The sequence below is a fragment of the Pseudoliparis swirei genome, chromosome 20 (assembly GCF_029220125.1).
Source record: "Pseudoliparis swirei isolate HS2019 ecotype Mariana Trench chromosome 20, NWPU_hadal_v1, whole genome shotgun sequence".
NCBI lineage: Eukaryota > Metazoa > Chordata > Actinopteri > Perciformes > Liparidae > Pseudoliparis > Pseudoliparis swirei.
This window is the reverse complement of record NC_079407.1, coordinates 22,557,073-22,575,986: the sequence shown is the minus strand read 5'-3', so window position 1 is coordinate 22,575,986 and position 18,914 is coordinate 22,557,073. Positions and strand designations below refer to the sequence as shown.

Genomic DNA, 18,914 nt, shown 5'->3' with positions numbered 1-18,914 from the left:
CCAACCTTAGATGGATTTGGTATCTCCATCTCTTTCGTATATTGTATTGACCAGCGGGGGGGCGGGGGGGTTGAGTGTGTGTGTTTCCACCTTAACATTTACCACATTAACAATGTATTGCATTTCGGATTAATTTAATGTTATCTTCATTGAAAAAAACCTTTTCTTTTCTTTAAAAAATAAAGACATTTCCAAGTTTGTTATCTTTTTTAAGTGACCCTAAAATGTTGTGTGTATATATATATATATGTATAATATATATATGTATAATATGTGTATATATATATATGTGTGTGTATATGTATAAATATATGTGTGTATATGTATATATATATATATATATATATATATATATATATGTATACATCACTACAGGATACACAGAAGCAGGCAGTAAGGGGGTGTCTTTTTTGTTCGAACACCTCGCGCAGCCTCTCCTGTAAACGAAAGAGCCCCCCTTCCACCGCCAGTCACTCAGCCCTCGTGCGCCACGCAGCCGCCTCCAACCCGCAAGGTTGCACGCGCTGAGATCTCGACTGCAGGAATTCAAAGTTTCAGCCGTCTGCCGCTGAGCTGGAGGGGCCGCGGCGCGGAGGACTGAGCCGGACGGAGGAGGACAGCTGACCGACACAGTGACGCGCCGGAGCCTCGCTCCGGGATTACCTCTGTCTCCACCGGCGGGTTGTTTTCTCTCGTTCCCCTCCCTAAAAATAGGCGATTTACGGTCTGCAGAGCCGCGCGCGCTTCCGCTGAGAGATGGCAAGGTGAACGGAGAGCTTCAACACCATTATCGCACCAACATCGGGATTCTCTTCATCTCCCCTTGAAGAATGTTTCTAGCAGCCCTCGGTGGATTACCAGAGTGGATCACATTGTCAGTTGTGTGATTTATAATTGATCACGGAGGACGCAGCTGGACACCGCCCGGACCAGCTTCGAGTCTACGGGACCGGGATTGCATCTTCTCTCTAGGTTTTAGCGGGAGAAAAGGGGCCAGAGGGACAGCGTCTGCGCGCTGACGGATGGAAACCGCGCGCATTGCCGGAATATTGTTTTTTCTGTTTGGTGGTTGGATTGAAATGTATTGTGTTTGTTAAATAGGCCCAACCTGGACGGATAGCTGCGCGTTCTGGAGAACAGACTACCCGTTCCAAAGCCCCTCTTCCTCCGAGGAACTGATGCTCGGATAAAGGAAATGTTATTTGAACTCAAGGACACACTCCGCGCTGGTGTATAGTTTCTCATTTGGGTTTCAGAGTACACCGGCACAATTACTATTATCGGGACTTGAGATGAGCATCATCCACCCATCCTTCTCGTCTGTGGACGTGTACGTGAGGGCTTGTCGTGGGTTTGCACCGTGAGGACCACCGGCACCTGATTGCCCCCCCCCTTCCTTTTTTGTATTTATCTCTCCCCTTCTCTCTCTTTCTTCTGCCCGAATGCACGCACGTCTGTTCCAGTAATTCCGCTGCTACTGCCCCCCCCCCCAAACACACACACAGTCCCGACTATTCAGCCTCCAGAAAACTACCGAGTCTCTCTCTCTCTCTCTCTCTCTCTCTCTCTCTCTCTCTCTCTCTCTCTCTCTCTCTCTGTGTGGATGGGAAAGGAGTCCCGCGGTAGAGGAGCGCAGGAGTTGGGATAGGCGGGCACATTATCTTCTTTTTTTCTTCCTTTTTCATCTTTTTTTTCTCAAAAGCCTTGTGATTTAAAATTCATCTGTGAAGCGGACGAAGCGTGAGAGGAGGAAGAAGAAGAAAAACAACAAGAAAAGAAAAGGAAGAAGAAGGGATTCTGGTGAAAAGGAGGCGAGCCGATATAGGAGATCGATGAAGGTAAGGCTGATTGATATTAATAACGCAGGGTGTGTGAGATGGCGGAGGATGCTCGGCGGGACCGAGCTCTGCGATGCAGTTTTTTTTTCTTCATGCCACGGGGATGCCTTGAGGCTCACTGCGGTGCCAACAATAGTTTTAGTGCGCAATGAATCATCGCTGTAATCCGATTAGGGCACTGTTGGTGGACTCTGCCATTCTCTCAGGGCGTAAGGGTGATTTATTTAAAGCTCTACCCCCCAAAAAATCGAATACACCGGCGCTCGCGCACTTGATGACAGTTGTTCCATTCTGCTGCTTCAAACGGCGGAATAATTAATTGTTGTTGTTTTTGCCGACTCACTTCTCTGTGATTCATTTAGAGTTCTTCTTGCTGGCCTATATGGCTGGCGCCGCCGTGCCTGCATGGGAATGTGCGCGTGCTTTGGGCTCGTTTGTGCGCGTGTACGGGTGCATACGTTCGCGCGCACGTGGGTGGGTGGGAGCGAAGTAATAGAACCCATCTTGGGGGAGCCTTCTCTCTCTCTCTCTCTCTCATCTATCCGTCTCACTCTCTGTTTCTAAAGCTGCCTCATCATGCCGCTCCAGTTGACTGGCGTTACAGCCACATGTATGATGCAGGAGGCTCGGAGATGAAAACACAAGAGGGGAGTGTGTGTGTGTGTTTGTGTGTGTGTGTGTGTGTGCGTGGGAAGGGGGGGTTGTGGGGAGGAAGGAGGCCATTCCTTATCCTCAACAAGGGTTGCATACAAAAAAAAGACAAGGGCAGAGGAGAGGAGATTGCAATGAAGTGAAGATAACAGAGAGGAGAAACGAGAGGGGAAAGGGTGGGAAAAGGGTGCAGAGGGTGTGAGAGGAGGGTGGCGAGAGCAAAAGGAGAGCCGGTGAAATGGCAGTAGGGCTAAAGAGTACGGGGGACACACACAACGTTCAGAACTGGCAACATATCCAAACCAACATGTTTCACCGATTATGAGCAGATTTGAGGTACTTTGAGGGACAGAAAAGAGAGGATCCCCGAGAACCTGTGAAACCACGACAGAGAGAAAATAACATCGGACAAGACAGTAAACCAGAACTAGACCACGCTGCTTGTGGTGGATCAGGAGGAGATTCATTCAGGACCACGGAGAGGTCCGACATGGCCGTGGTGCCGCACTGAGGCCTTGATGGTTCCAGGACCACGGAGAGGTCCGACATGGTTGATGCCACATTGGGCTCCTGATGGTTTCAAGACCATCTCTGGCATAGTTTATCAACGTTGCTTCTTAGCTTTAGCGTCACAGTGAGCTCTTCCATGACGTGTGGTTGCAACCTATCAGCTGATAGTGTGTGGACGAAAGGTGCGTTCACACCAAAAGCGAAGCGATTTTTCGCGTCGCCCAAAACGCGTGAGTTTACTCGCTCGACCGTTCACCGTGTTCTCACCATGAGCGTCGCGACACTCCGCGAGGGGCGGGGCTTATCTCCGTGTCTCTTCTCCGTAAAGACCGTTATCATCTCTTTCATCCACCAGAATAACTAACCACTAGTTCTGCTTTATATTTGTTGTTGACGCCCTCGTGTTTGGGTTCATGACGTCACCCGTAGGCTCACTCAGCTCGGTCACTTTAGATGATAACAAAGCAGCAGCAAACTATGTGCACACTTATGCACGGTAATTATCACAATAAGTATCCATCACTTGGAATATGTGTAAGACGCCAGAAGAATCTAAATATAGCTGAATATTATGTTTCACTAAGCAGCGACAGTTACGTTAGCAACCAAAACAGCTCAGGCTTTTATTTACACAGGCTTCCAAAAAAAACTTTTCAACTTATTATGTATTTGTGGTTCTTCAAATGAATTAAAGCTAAATTTGTATCCGTGGACACAAACGACAAATAACCACAGATACATATGTTATTGATTCTACTTCAGATATTCTCTTCTCAATGAACCCTCCCCGAAGACAGAGGTCAGAGGTCAGGGTGAGAAACGGTGACTCTGAAGGTGTTGTTGCAGGACTGTTGCCAACAAGTCCAACAAGTTCAAGTCGGGCCCTGCAGAACCGTCTCGACGTCAACCTGCGATGGATGGAATTGAGACACCTCGCCGTGTTTTTTGCTCGACATCCTTGTGAAAGAGTCTCAGTTTAATCCGTTCATTCAGACTAAATGCCAATTCTCATGTGTCATACATCTGCTGTAGGAGCCTCTCCCAAGAGCTGATGTGGGACCTCAGCACCGAGATCAGATACAGTGTTCCTCCGTGGCTCTCTGTCTTTGCACTATGCTGAACATGCGTCAAACGTGGTCATTAAGGCCAGTTGTTATCATCCTGTGCCCTCTAAGGAGCGGCCCCGGGTCCACAAACCAGTCCACGTGTTAAGGTGCGTTCACACCAAAAGGGAAACTATTTTTTCGCGCGACCCAATCCCATGAAAAGTCAACGTACAGACGCGTGTGGCTGCGATAGACGCGATATTTTCCCGGGCGGCGCGTTTGGGGCGACGCGATGTGGGCGACGCGTTTTCAATTTTCGCCCCGAGTTGAAATATTTCATCTTTGAGGCGGTCATCTCGCAACTCGGGCCAATCGGCTCTTGAGTTCCGCTCTCGTCGCGCTGGAAGCGGAAGTCTTCCAGACGTAACAGTAACTTCATCGGTGAAAGTGACCGAGCTGAGTGAGCCTACGGGTGACGTCATGAACCCAAACACCAGGGCGTTAGTGTGTGGGACGTCCACAACAAGTATAAAGCAGAACTAGTGGTTAGTTATTCTGGTGGATGAAGGAGATGATAACGGTCTTTACGGAGACGAGACACGGAGATAAGTCCCGCCCCTCGCGGAGCGTCTCGACGCTCATGGCGAGAACACGGTGAACTGTCGAGCGAGTAAACTCACACGTTTTGGGGCGACGCGAAAAATAGTTTTGCTTTTGGTGTGAACGCACCTTAACTCTCGCATCCCGCTCTGATGTGTTTTCCACCTTCCTCTACCGAAGACACATTTCTTTGGCTCATTTCCCCCCCCCCCCCCTCCTCAGACAGACACAGAGAGACCCGACTGTTATCATGAAAGATCACACGCCGTATGCATCCTAATCGGGTAGACTTTGCATACCAAAATTGAAAAAAAGAAACACCGGTCTGCTTTATGGATACATTTTATAACATTTGACGAATAGCTTTGAAAGCCATCTGGTTACATCTGTTTCGATCTATTACGCAAGGTCGATACGATGAAGCCCATTCTATTCCTTCATCAATTCAGGAACCTACTGACAGGAGACAAATATGTAAAAAACCTCAGACTGTATATAAGAAGTGAACGTCGTCATGGCGATGTCGCCCACTGCTTAGTGGACTGATGACGAAGCCTCGGTCGCCATCTTGGCTTTTTTCGCAACCCACGAACCAAATTTCCCATTTTCAGAATGGAGAGGAGTGACGTCGAGATGCCACATAGGGCTCTGATAGCAGCAGCTATCTGTCAATCACAGTAAGCCCCGCCTTAAGACATACCCTGATCTTCGGTCTATTTGACTTTAATGGACCATCATTTACTCAATGAACATCATGCTGTATTGAAAAGACTTGAAACTGGAGATTAAGACCATAAAGTCATGTTTACAATATTCACTGAGGGAATAAATCAAGAGGGAAGTAAAGTCGTTTTCTCATCGTCTTCTATACAACCTGAGGAGTCGCCCTCTACTGGCCAGTAGAGAGAAGGCACATTAAAGGCACTTCCACATTGGTTTCACTCGTCAGAACCAGAGGTTTCCGCCTGGATTAACTATGTTCATGTTCCCCATTTGGATATTAGATGAACCATGATGTTTTGAGGGGGAATATAAAATATTGAGTGTTTATTAATCACAATTTCCCTCAATCTAGTCTCCCTGTGAAATTAATAAAGATTCTGTGGCTGCATGAAATGAAACGGCGAAATGGATTTTGACATTAAATAACAGGAACAAATCAGGCTTGCAGGGACTAATGCGGGGGTACGTCACACTTTGAAATGATTAGGGCTGCAACTTCCGATTAAAAAAATATTTTTTTATGAATCGGATAAAAAAAACATTAATTTCCATCCCTTTATTCAAAAACAGAACTTTACCCGCTTGAGTTTACTTGCCCGGCTATGTGTGGATCCGTGCCTGAAAGGGGGCGTGGCTTATCTCCGTTGCTTTGCTCCGTGCAAACCACCACGTAATAATGAACCACTAGTTCCGCTTTACACGTGGATATATTTCGCAACGCAGCATTATGGTCTTTTCTCTACCTCCGCTCCTCGTTCAAACTTGTTTTCATTATACTCAGACATCTCCGTGATTTATTGAGTGGCGAAATAATCTCGCGACACAACAAATTGATCATGAAATTGGTTGCCGACTATTCTAATAATCGATTTTTATCGATGTTATCGATTTGTTGTAGCAGCCGTAGAAAGGATCATTGTCATATGTTACCGTCCAGGTCATTTGTCATTAGACTTCTCTGTTCTTCAACATGGACGCCGGCGACAAAACAAATCACTTCTAATCTCCTCCAAGCAGTTTTTCCTCTTCAAAAGAGGTTGTGGTTTGATCTCTGCGAGCCATCATGCAGAAATCTTTTCTGGAAAATGTCATATTCAATGCTGTCGTTAGCTGTTTTATTTAATTGTTGTCGTTTTTCAGTGGAGTGGGCCTACAGAGTGAATTCCAGAAGCGGTACTTGTGACCCATAAATGCCTGTTATGTAATAACGCCCCCACTCCAGCGACAGATCATCAGGTAAGAGGCTGTCACAAATGCCCAGATCATAATGTGTGGTTTACATTCCGTTGGAGACTTTCCATCCTGTCTGGTTAAATAATTAATCCGTATCTTAATCCCCCCCCGGCCTAGAGATATACCCCCAATCCCTCCATCCATTCACCCATCTGCCTCTTCCTCCATCTGCCCATCGAAACCCTGCCAGCTCACTCGCCTCGCCGGCATTCTTTCTTTCCGATTCCTTTCCAGAGATTCTGTGATTGGCTCGGGGAGGGGAGACATGTTGCAGGTGCGCCACAGGTCGCCCGCCTTCTACTAAACATCACATTTAAAAGAAAACCTATAATGGTTATTCATACTTCTTTCTCTGGTCCCCAGGTGGTCCTTCTTATCTACACAATTTCATTTCCTTTTCTGCTGTTGCTCGCTTTGTTGACATGGCATGTGTCGTTTTCTGTTTCATTCAGGCGGCAGCGGTGCGCCGACACGGCACGAATACAAACATCACCACTGCTGCAGAGAATACGAACTTCAAACATATTTTTATTTCAATAGATTTGCTCCTCAAGCAAAGAGAACGGTGGTGAGAACATGTGTATTAACCCGTTCCCATTTTAGAACGGATCTTTTTCACACTACGAGGTGGAGTCTGAGACTGTTAGGATTGAAAATCACTGTCCCAGTAGCTGGAGTCTAAACCAGTGTTGGGTTATTGATTCCCTCTGTGATCTGTCATTAGTCGTTGTTTTCACAAACTCTCACACATGACACCAATACTTGTAAATTAAATATACACTTTTATTAATCCGCAAGGGGAAATTAGTTCTCTGCATTTAACCCATCCTTAGTTATTAAGGAGCAGTGGGCTGCAGTGATGCGCCCGGGAAGCAACTAGGGGTTCAGTGCCTTGCTCAAGGACACTTCGACTTGCAACTAATGGGGAGAGCGGGGATCGAACCCACAACCTTGCGGTTGCAGGACGGCCCTCTTACCCCACTGAGCTAGGCCTATTGTATGAAGTGTTAATGTATTTCTTCCCCTCCTCATCTTCGCCACTCCTCTCTGTGTTTCGCCTCCAGTTTATTTTGGTGAATTGTTTCGTGATAAAAGCTTTTCTGTGCAGACCATGTGACCAACATTTGTGCCCAAATAAGGGATTGCAGTTCCTTTGCTTTGTCAGATTACTGGAGGAATGAACAGTGGTGTGAAATGATGGAGTCCAAGAGTCCATGTTTCTATTGTTATTCATTATTTTTGGAGTTTGACCCGGTTGTCCTTATTTGTTGACGTGGCCCAGGATCATTTTTGAAGTACATTAAAAGCCGAGCGGTTTCACATCTGGTGCAGATGTTTTGGCATCGAGGGACGACGGAGCACTGGGTTGTTTGAGTGTCACGAACAAATGAAATGATCGAAATGGGGAATTCTTTAATTTATCATTTGAATAACAGAAGTTAACAACATTGTAATAATCAGTTATATTTCCTGAGCCACTTTTTGTGCCAAAATAATTTGCCAATTTATGTGTACTTCCTGGTTTTCTCTGTTACTTTAATATTTTTGCTTTTGGACACTGGTGAGCATTTGTCACTAGTTAGATATGTTTAGAGTAGATTAAATCTTGAATTTATTAATTCATAAGCAAAGACTCTTTTGTAAAAAGAATAATCCAGTTCCAACATATATTTGATGGTAACTAGTGATATATATATCCTAGTTCTTGCGTTTGTTATTAAACCGAAACCCTAAACGATATTATGTCAGGACGGTTTTATCCCCAAACTTTGACCTTTTGAAAGAAAACTAACCATGACCTTCTTTGGTTAGTTTTCTCATCACACTTTACATCTCCGGTTTCACTAATACATGGTTCTTGTTCTTCCTCTGTGCTTCAGTGACTTCCTTTGAGACAAACACGGGTTCAGATCCCCTCTCATGGCGGTGAGGATCCGGCCTGAATTGAATTAAAAAAGCTCCGATCAGATAGCGGCGCAGCGTCACGTCTTCGCTCCCTCGTGTCGCCGCAGTGAGTCTTTGTGTGATCTGAAAGCTGAGGTATTCATGAGAAATATGGGAAATCGTGTCAAGTTTAAATTGAATGTGAGCCCCCCCCCCCCAGTGTGAATTCAGTATGGGGGGCAGATGCTCATCTTAGCAGGACCACGATGTCATGCTCCTCACGCCTCGCTCCGTCTTTCTGTTTCCATTCCACTGGATCAATCTACGTCATTCATCTACATCCTTTCCCCCTCCACCCGTCTCTTTCTCTCTGCCACACAACTCATTCCTATCTCTCTCTCTATCTTGATCTCTCTCTCTCACTCTATCTTGGTCTCTCTCTCTCTCTCTATCTTGGTCTCTCTCTCTCTCTCTATCTTGGTCTCTCTCTCTCTCACTCTTGGTCTCTATCTTGGTCTCTCTCTCTCTCTCTATCTTGGTCTCTATCTTAGTCTCTCTCTCTCTCTTGGTCTCTATCTTGGTCTTTGTCTCTCTCTATCTCTCTCTCTCGATCTTGGTCTCAATCTTGGTCTCTATCTTGGTCTCTCTCTCTCTCTCTTGGTCTCTATCTTGGTCTTTGTCTCTCTCTCTCTCTTGGTCTCTCTCTCTCTCTTGGTCTCTATCTTGGTCTTTGTATCTCTCTCTCTCTCTTGGTCTCTATCTTGGTCTTTCTCTCTCTCTCTCTCTTGGTCTCTATCTTGGTCTCTCTCTCTCTCTATCTTGGTCTCTATCTTAGTCTCTCTCTCTTGGTCTTTCTCTCTCTCTCTCTCTATCTTGGTCTCTATCTTAGTCTCTCTCTCTCTCTTGGTCTCTATCTTGGTCTTTGTCTCTCTCTCTCTCTCTCTCTCGATCTTGGTCTCAATCTTGGTCTCTATCTTGGTCTCTCTCTCTCTCTCTTGGTCTCTATCTTGGTCTTTGTCTCTCTCTCTCTCTCTTGGTCTCTATCTTGGTCTTTGTCTCTCTCTCTCTCTCTTGGTCTCTATCTTGGTCTCTCTCTCTCTCTCTTGGTCTCTATCTTTGTCTTTCTCTCTCTCTCTTGGTCTCTATCTTGGTCTTTGTCTCTCTCTCTCTCTCTTGGTCTCTATCTTGGTCTTTCTCTCTCTCTCTCTCTTAGTCTCTATCTTGGTCTTTCTCTCTCTCTCTCTCTCTCAGCGTGAGAGGACGTGTGGTTGTGGAGCAGAGGAGAGTTGTTTGGTTTAAAGGTGGTTTTTCCACGCTAAAGAGTGACTGGGTTAACAGGTATGTTTGCTGTGAGTGTGTGTGGGTTCACCCGACTGTCTGTGTGAGTGTGTGAGTTCACGGAGGTTTTTGTTTGTGTGTCTGTGTGCGCGTTAGCGGCGTGCGGCTAGCGGGGAGCTAGTCATGGAGGACATGAGCTTCCTCACGCGGGTACACGGGATTAGAGTGGCGCCGAGTTTCCCGTGCTGGGAGGAGGAGGTGGGGCTGGCAGTGGGCGACGTGGTCGGCGACAACTGCATGCGGTCCGCTGCCCGTATGAACGGAGCGGTGGTGCTGTTTATAGACAGCGTGACGAAGGTGAACGAGGTGGTGGTGTCGGGGGTGGTGATCAGGGGCATGTATGTGCCGGTGGCGCCGCTGGCCACACCGTCGGTTCGGGTCACCGTGGCCAACGTGCCTCCTTTTATAAAAGAGGAGGTGATTTTGAAGGAGCTGGTAAAGCACGGGAAGGTGGTGTCCCGGTTGAAGAAGATCCCCTCAGGGTGGAAATCCTCCCGGATGAGGCATGTGTGGTTCCACCGGAGGCATCTCTCAATGATCCTAAATAAAAGGGGAGAAGAGCTCTGCTTCCGGGTGTTTATCAGGGTGGCCGGGCACGAGTACCCAATTTACATCTCCTCAGGGAACGGGAAGTGCTTCATCTGCGGGCGAGAGGGGCACATAGCCAGGGACTGCCACCGGTGGAGAGCTGCTGAGCAGAACACCAGCAGGGCGGCTCCTCGGGGGCAGAACCAGGGGGGTGCGGAGGGCACGGGGGGTGCACAGCAGGGGGGGAGGGGGAGCAACCAGGGACTGCAGGTACCCAGAGGGGGGAGGAGAGAGAGCAGGCAGGAACTGGGGGCTCCCAGCAGGATGAAGAGGGAGAGCAGGCAGAGACGGGGGGTGCCCAGCAGGTTGTGGAGGAGGAAGAGGAGGGGGGCACTGGGCCAGTCCAACAAGGTGAGGAGGGAGAGGGGGAGACGGTCACAGGCCAGCAGGGTGAGGAGGTAGAGGAGGAGGAGAGGAGAGAGGAGGGAGGGGCAGGTGCAGAACAAGAGGTTGAGGAGGAGAGGAGAGACGAGGGGGAGACGGTCACAGGACAGCAGGGTGAGGAAGAGAGGAGAGAAGAGGGTGGGGCTGGGGCTGAGGTGGCCCAGGAAGGTGAAGAGGAGTCAGAGGAAGAGAGGGAGACAGGTGTCAGGGAGGTGAGGCTGTCAGACAGTGAGGTGGACATGGAGGCGGAGGAGGAGAACCTCAGAGTCCCCCGTTTAAAGAGGAAGGGTGGAGGAGGTGACGGAGGGAACCCACAGGCAAAGAAGGTGACGGCGGGAAGAAGGAGGTCCAGGACGAGGGGGGCGGAGCCAGAGTCCAGCTCGGAGGAAGACTCCGACTCTGATCCACACTACAGTGTGGAGGAGATCAAAGAGTTCCTCCGGAAGACCAAGCAGGAGTGGCACGTGAAGGTGGAGGACCACTTCTGCAGGGATAAGTTCTACCTGTCCGCCACTTTCCTGACGTGCAGGGACGAGAGAGGAGCCTTCACGCCACAGGAGTTCTACAGGCTCAAAAAGATCCTGTGCGACCTCCGAAAGGTGCTGCAGGTGGTGGACGATGAGAGGAGGGCGAGAGGAGAGATTGAGTGAAGAGGAGGAGCCAGAGCCTCAGCACTGGGAGGAGCTTCAGCCTCAAGACGGAGGGCAGGAGGCACTTCCTGTCCTCAGTGGACTTTAGTTTAGTGTCTAAAAATCTCTCTCTCTCTCTCTCTCTCTCTCTCTCTCTCTCTCTCTCTCTCTCTCTCTCTCTCTCTCTCTCTCTCTCTCTCTCTCTCTCTCTCTCTCTCAGTTCACGCTGAGCGTCAGAGCGACAGGGTGTGTGTGTGAGAGCTGCGGAGCGTTGTCTGTGTGTTTCTCTCTTTTCTATTCTTTCATAGTTTGTTTGTATTTAGTTTATGTGGTGTATTAGTTGGGTTTCACAGTAGTTTAATTTGTTTGGTGATTATTTGGGTTTTTCTCTGGGTGTCTTCCCGCTGCCGGTGCCTCACCGGGCTCGGTGCGTGGCGGAAATGTTTGCCCCGGTTCCCCCCCCCGCTGCTCATGAGGAGACACGGGATAAAGATCTCCGGTGACTCCTCGTGCAGCGTGGAGGAATTGGCTCGGGCAGTCGGGAAGAAAGTCGGGTTCAGCAGCGTGAAGTCCGCCGGCAAGATGAACGGCTCGGTCGTGATCTTCCTGGATCAGGTGGGGAAGGTGAGCCGAGTGGTAGAGGAGGGTCTCTCGGTGGGAGATTTGTTTGTGCAGGTGTTTCCGCGGGATCAGCCGTCCACCAGAGTCATCGTTTCAAACGTCCCTCTGCTCATCTCCGATGAGTTTCTCAGCAGAGAGCTCTCCCGGCACGGAAAACTGGTCTCCCCGATGAGATAGAGCGAGATGAAGCACATCATTTATATGATACTCAATGACCGGAGCGCGGAGTTAAACCTGCGCTTCAGCGTCAGAGTAGATGATTTCAACTATAACGTCTACGCGTCTTCATCGGAGATGAAGTGCTTTCATTGCGGAGAGGAGGGGCACACCGCGAGGGTCTGCTCGAAGCGCGGCGACCCTGCACCAGCTGGTCCGGGCGGCTCGGGTCCGTCCGGAGCACCGCGTCGCGCTACACCAGCGTGGGGCGCCGCAGCGGGGATTGCGACCGCGGCGTCTCTGAGAGGAGACGCTGCCGGAGCGCCGGCTGGCGCTGCGGCTGCGGAGCCGCCGATTCCAGCAGAGAGCGCGGCGAGCGGCGTCACTGCTGCTGTATCTGACACACATGTGGTGAGTATGAATGAGGGAGTGAGTGATGGGGGTGATGGTGGTGATGGTGGCGATGGGGGTAAGGGTGGCGAGGGTGTGGAACAGGGTGGGGAGGCTGGACAGGGCAGTGAGAAGCAGGCTGTGGGTGGAGTCGGGAGCGACGAGAGGAAAGGAAAAAAATGAAAAGCGGACCAAGAAAATGGAGGGGATGTGGGGGGATCTGCCAAGAGCAGTGGGGTAGAGGCTGTGGGTGAGGTGGGAAGTGGGGAGGAGGAAGGAAAACAAGAAAAAGAAGGGGAAAAAAACAAACAAAAAAAGATTTAAAAAACAACAAAAAATATTGGTGATGGTGGTGATGGTGGCACGGGCTTAGAGGTGGAAGTGGGGAGTGGGGTGGAGAATAATGAGGAAAGTGGGAAAGAGGAGGAAAAGGGAAAAAAAGACGGGGGTAGGGCAGGTGGGTGGAGTCGAAGAGGTGGAGGAGGATGGTGCAGGGGAGGAGGGGGCGGAGCAGGTAGAGATGGACAAGGAGGAAGCAGGGGGGCAGAAAGAGGCCCCGAAAAGAAAGAAGAGCGGCCAGAGTGCCGGCAGCGAGGCCAAGGCCAGCAGGGTGGAGGAGAGGAGGAGGAGTCAAGGGGCGGGGCCGGTGGAGGATAGCAGTGATGAGGAGGGGGCAGACGACAGCGACTCTCCTCTAATTTTAACAAACAGTCAAGCTCAAAAACTTCACACAGTGGATGAAATAAGCCTGTTTTTACACAGAACAAAAAACAAAAGGAAAGTGGAGGTCAGGGATCACTTCCCTGACCTCGTGACCTTTGTACAGTCTTGCCGATATCATATGAAAAAGAAAAAGTTTGAAAAGCAAGAGGTTTTTAGGATTAAAAAGATTTTACTCAAAGTAAAGGAGTGCATCCAGCAGGGGGAGGTGGAGAGCTCCAATGTGTGTTTTATTTGATTTGTTGGTTTTAAGTTTTATTTGTTTTTTAAACTCTTTTCTTTTAATGAACACATTCAGAGTCGGAGTTTTAAACGTAAATGGAGCGAGGGACAGTAAGAAGAGAACATCAATTTATGAATTTAACAAGATGAAGGCCAACGATGTTCTCTTCTTACAAGAGACGCACAGCGACAGCACCAACGAGGCGGACTGGAGGAGGGAGTGGGCGAAGTCCTCCTGAGCCACAACACCAACCTCAGCGGAGGAGTGGGCTTCCTCTTCTCCAGGGCCTTCAGCCCGCGGTCACTGGAGGTCAAACACATCGTGGAGGGGAGGCTGTTCTTTGTGAAAGCACAGTTCGACCTTTTTAACGTGGTTTTTATAAATGTCTATGCTCCAACAACTGGGACAGAGAGGAAGCTGTTTTTATCCAAAATTAATGATGTTTTAAATGACTGTGCCTCGGAGGATTTTTTATTCTTGTTCGGGGATTTTAACTGCACAGAGGATGATTTTAATGACAGAAACCACACAGAGCCACATCCAGCTTCACAGCAGGTTCTGAGGAGGCTGGTCCATTCTCATGGCCTGGTGGACGTGTGGAGAAGGATGCATCCAGACTGCCGACAGTACACATGGTCCAACGTTAGGGAGGGAAGGATCTCCTCAGCCAGGTTAGACCGTATTTATGTTTTTAAGCACCATTTTAATATTTTTAAAATGTGCAGCATTGTTCCGGCTGGTTTTACTGATCACTCTTTGGTTTCATGTCATGTTTTTATTCGGAACTTTTTAACCAGGAGTGCATATTGGCATTTTAATACAGTTTTAACTTTCGATCGGAATTTTAGAGAGGTGTTGTTTTATTTTTGGGGCTTTTTTAGGCTGAGGAAGAGTGATTTTAATAATCTTAGGCAGTGGTGGGACCGTGGTAAGGTAGAAATTAAGCTCCTTTGTCAGCAGCACACTTTCAACGTCACTAGAGACGTCACCAGATCTATGAAGGACCTGGAGACTGAGATAGTGGACCTAGAAAGTTTAAGCGAGTCCACAGGAGATCGAGGACATATTGAAGTCCTCAAAAGAAAAAAGGCGGCTCTCGCCGACCTGTTCGAAGTTAAAGTACAAGGCGCACTGGTCAGGTCCCGATTCCAGACCATCGCGGAGATGGACACTCCCTCTAGCTTCTTCTTTGGCCTGGAGAAGAGGAGTGGGCAGGGGCGAGTGATCCACTCACTGCTGACGGACGCAGGGCAGCCGGTTGTGGAACCAAGCCAGATTCGGAAGCGAGCGGTGGGGTTTTACTCCTCCCTTTATGCCACTGAGTATAGGGAGGAGGAAGAGTCGACGGAGGGGCTCTGTGGGGAGCTGCCTCAGGTCTCCGAGGAGACTAATGAGGAGCTCGACAGACCCATAACCCCCCAAGAGCTGAAAGCTGCCCTGCAGGGAATGCAGGGAGGGCGCGCCCCCGGGATCGACGGCCTCCCCGCTGAGTTTTACAAGAAATACTGGGATGTCCTCGGAGGGGACATCCTAGAGGTGTTTAACGAGAGTCTGGCCTCTGGTTCCATGCCGATATCCTGCCGGAGGGCAGTGCTAACGCTACTGCCAAAAAAAGGAAACCCGCAGGATATCGGTAACTGGCGCCCTGTGTCTCTACTGTGTGTGGATTACAAGCTTCTGTCCAGGGTCCTCGCCTCCAGGCTGAGGGGAGCTATGGAGCAGGTCCTCCATCGGGACCAGACCTACTGTGTGCCCGGCAGGTCCATGGTGGACAACGTCCACCTCATTCGGGACGTTTTGGAGGTCTCCAGCTCGTTGGGGATGGACACTGGTCTGATTTCTCTAGATCAGGAAAAGGCTTTTGACCGCGTTGAACACGGCTTCCTCTGGAAAGTTCTGGGGAAGTTTGGGTTCAGCGCTGGCTTCATAGCTAAGATCAAGGTGTTGTACAGTAATGTTGAGAGTGTGCTGAAGATAAACGGCAGGCTGTGTGCTCCTTTTAGAGTGAGTAGAGGGGTCCGGCAGGGCTGTGCTCTGTCCGGGATGCTCTACGCACTCTCCCTCGAGCCCCTCCTCATTAAAATACGCTCTAGCCTACATGGTTTGGTTTTACCTGGTTTTAGTAAGAGAATGATTTTATCGGCATATGCCGACGACGTTGTTGTTTTTATTAAGAATCAGAATGATGTAAACCTTTTAAATCAAATAGTACATGATTTTAGCACGGCATCATCAGCGAGGGTGAACTGGAAGAAAAGCGAAGCCCTCGCTGTGGGGGAGTGGCGTGGCGGCCTCCCGGTTCTTCCACAAAAGCTCATATGGAAAAAGGACGGTTTTAAATATTTAGGAATATACCTGGGGAAACCGAGCATGGTCCAGAAGAACTGGGAGGGCGTCACAGAGAAGATAGAGGGGAAACTTTCCAAGTGGAAGTGGCTGCTCCCCAGATGTCTTTTAAGGGTAGAGTACTGGTTTTAAACAATCTTATTGCATCCCAACTGTGGCACAGGTTGACCGTTTTAGACCCTCCCTCGGGCTTCTTAGCCAACATACAAAAGAAGATGGTGGATTTCTTTTGGGAGGGTCTACACTGGGTGCCACAGGGGGTGCTGTTTTTAGCCAGAGAGGAGGGGGGACAGGGCCTCGTCCACCTGGCCAGCCGGACAGCCACTTTTAGATTACAGTTTGTTCAGAAGTTTTTAACGAGTCCGGGGTTTTTAGTGTGGCGAGACGTGGCCAGCTGCATCCTCAGACGTGCTGACAACCTGGGGCTGGATACTGCTCTGTTTTTAATAGACTCCAGCTTTTTAAAGTTAAGTGGGCTGCCTCCTTTTTATCAGGGTGTTTTCAAGTCGTGGGCCCTTTTTAAGCACGAAAGGTGCCCACAGTCTGACTCTCTGTTCTGGTTGTTGAGAGAACCATTAATTTATAATGCAAAACTGGACATTAGCAGCAGCGTCACCCCTGGACTAACGGGGGCGCTGCTGCAAACAAAGACCCTTTCCCTGCAGCAGTTGGTGGATGCAGTGGGGCCGACGCTGAGCGACCCCCCGGCCCTGGCCTCCCTGCTGGGGATGCATTCCGACCGGGTGGCGAGGAGGCTCCTGGAGCTGTGGAGGCAGAGGCTGACCGGGTTGGAGAGGAGCCTCCTCAACGACTACAGCCAGCAGAGAGCAGAGCCGGACCCTGCAGACCCCTTCCCAGACATCTCCCTCAGCCCGGGGCTAGGGGGACTCACCGGCCCCCTGCTAAGAACGAGCCACCCAGAAAACTGCACACTGAACAAAGCAGACAAGAAGACTTTGTATTTTAACCTTGTGAAGAGCATCAACAGGTCCAGACTGTGCAACAGACCGCCCACTGTGTGGTCAGAGAGACTTGGGCATGGAGGCCCTGGCCCGCTGTGGGGGGTCCTATACAAGCCTCCCCTGAAGAAAAGGACCGCTGACCTCCAGTGGCGGATTTTACACGGTGCTGTCGCGTCCAACGCTTTTATTTCAGTCATTAATCCCGCTGTCCTGAGCCAGTGCACCTTCTGTGACCTCCGGGAGACTATTTACCATGTTTTTAATGAGCGTAAGAGACTTTTGAGTTTCTTCGCTCTTTTAACATTGGTGTTTAGTCTTTTTAATGTGGCTTTTACAGAGAAGGTTTTTATCATGGGAGCTGCCTACAAAAAGACGGAAAAAGAAAAATGGCAGCTCCTTAATTTTTTATCCGGCGAAGCCAAAATGGCCATATATTTGACAAGGAAGTCCCGGGTGGAAAACAAAGAGGGGCAGGAAGCCAGGGCAGTGTGGCTCTGTAGCATCAGAGCCAGACTCTGGCTGGAGTTCAGATTTTATAAACACATTGGAGACCTGGATGCTTTTAAACAACGCTGGTGTTTTAAAGGTATTGTTTGCTCTGTGGTGGAAGAGGAGCTGGAGTTTGCACCACTTTTTATGAGGTAAAACATGTTTTATTTGTTTTTACCTTCGCATTGAAAATGCCGGAAGGTTATGTTTTGATCGCCGTGTATTTATTTATTTATTTGTATGCGTGTTATTCGCAAAACTCAAAAAGTATTGAACCGAATCACATGAAATTTGGTGGGATGATTGTTTATTATCCGGGGACCAGTTGATTAGATTTTGGGATCGATCGGGTCAAAGGTCATGAACAGGTCAAAATCTTTCGCAGAACTCAAAAAATATTGAACCGAATCGCATGAAATTTGGTGGGATGATTGTTTATTATCCGGGGACCAGTTGATTAGATTTTGGGATCGATCGGGTCAAAGGTCAAAGGTCATGAACAGGTCAAAATCTTTCGCAGAACTCAAAAAGTATTGAACCGAATCGCATGAAATTTGGTGGGATGATTGTTTATTTTCCGGGGACCAGTTGACTAGATTTTGGGATCGATCGGGTCAAAGGTCATGAACAGGTCAAAATGTTCTTGAATCGCATGAAATTTGGTGGGATGATTGGTTATTATCCGGGGACCATTTGATTAGATTTTGGGATCAATCGGGTCAAAGGTCAAGGTCATGGAAAGGTCAAACTCTTTTTTTACCATAGCACGATACATTTTTGTCCAATTGGCATGCAACTAATGCCAAAATGTTCATAATTCAAAGCCCAATCTTGTGATATGCGAAGGTATGCGCTCTACCGAGTGCCCATTCTAGTTAATGTTTTGTTTTTGGTTGTGGTGTTTTTTAATTTTAATTTTTAACAACCTACTTTTTTAAAGCACTTTATTTTTAAGAAGCTATGTAAAAGCTGAGAAAATGTGAAATAAAGTGTTTTTCAAAAATCAAAAAAAATCTCTCTTGGTCTTTCTCTCTCTCTCTCTCTCTCTTGGTCTCTATCTTGGTCTCTCTCTCTCTCTTGGTCTCTATCTTGGTCTTTGTCTCTCTCTCTCTTGGTCTCTATCTTGGTCTTTGTCTCTCTCTCTCTTGGTCTCTATCTTGGTCTTTGTCTCTCTCTCTCTCTCTTGGTCTCTATCTTGGTCTCTCTCGGTCTATATCTTGGTCTCTATCTTGCTCTCTCACTCTCTCTCTTGCCCTCTCTGCCTGTCTTCTTCAATTGAAGGTCATACCTGACAGCTTGCTGATGGATGATGGTGCGGTAAGAGTCAAGAGAACCGGACATTGTGTATGTGTGTCTGTGTGTTGTGGGAAACAACATATGACACGATTATAAGTAAGAAGCTGATGGTGTGTGTGTGTGTGTGGGGGGGGGGGGGGGGGGGTTGTTGTCATAAGTCCAATACATAAGAGCTTCATCATTTGAATAGTGTGTATACAAGACAATAAGTCACTGTACTCAATGACAAGATCCCAGAATAACCCTGAGATCGAGACTTAAAATAATAAAACACGTTATCTGCCTGC

At 48.5% G+C, this 18,914-nt stretch overlaps 2 protein-coding genes across 5 annotated transcripts in view; both read left to right on the top strand.

The window, feature by feature from the left end:
• The first annotated feature begins 563 nt into the window (after positions 1 to 563).
• Positions 564 to 18,914, top strand: part of si:cabz01090165.1 (uncharacterized protein LOC100333421 homolog) — a 349,850-nt gene continuing 331,499 nt past the window's right edge. For all 4 annotated transcript variants that reach the window (XM_056440460.1, XM_056440458.1, XM_056440453.1 and 1 more), the window contains exon 1: positions 564 to 1,838. The gene's annotated coding sequence lies outside the window, so the exon portion shown is untranslated. The remainder of the gene's footprint in view (positions 1,839 to 18,914) is intronic.
• Positions 11,800 to 15,633, top strand: LOC130210333 (translation initiation factor IF-2-like). Its single transcript, XM_056440470.1, has 2 exons — positions 11,800 to 12,612; positions 15,220 to 15,633. Exons 1-2 carry the CDS (start codon positions 12,229 to 12,231, stop codon positions 15,397 to 15,399), a joined length of 564 nt encoding a protein of 187 aa, XP_056296445.1. The 5' UTR covers positions 11,800 to 12,228; the 3' UTR covers positions 15,400 to 15,633.

Excerpts from the sequence above, each read along its gene's own strand:
- LOC130210333 (XM_056440470.1), top strand. The coding sequence starts at position 12,229 with ATGAAGCACATCATTTATATGATACTCAATGACCGGAGCGCGGAGTTA. Across the intron at positions 12,613-15,219 it reads CTGTATCTGACACACATGTG|GGTCCTCGCCTCCAGGCTGA; the intron begins GTGAGTATGAAT and ends GCTTCTGTCCAG.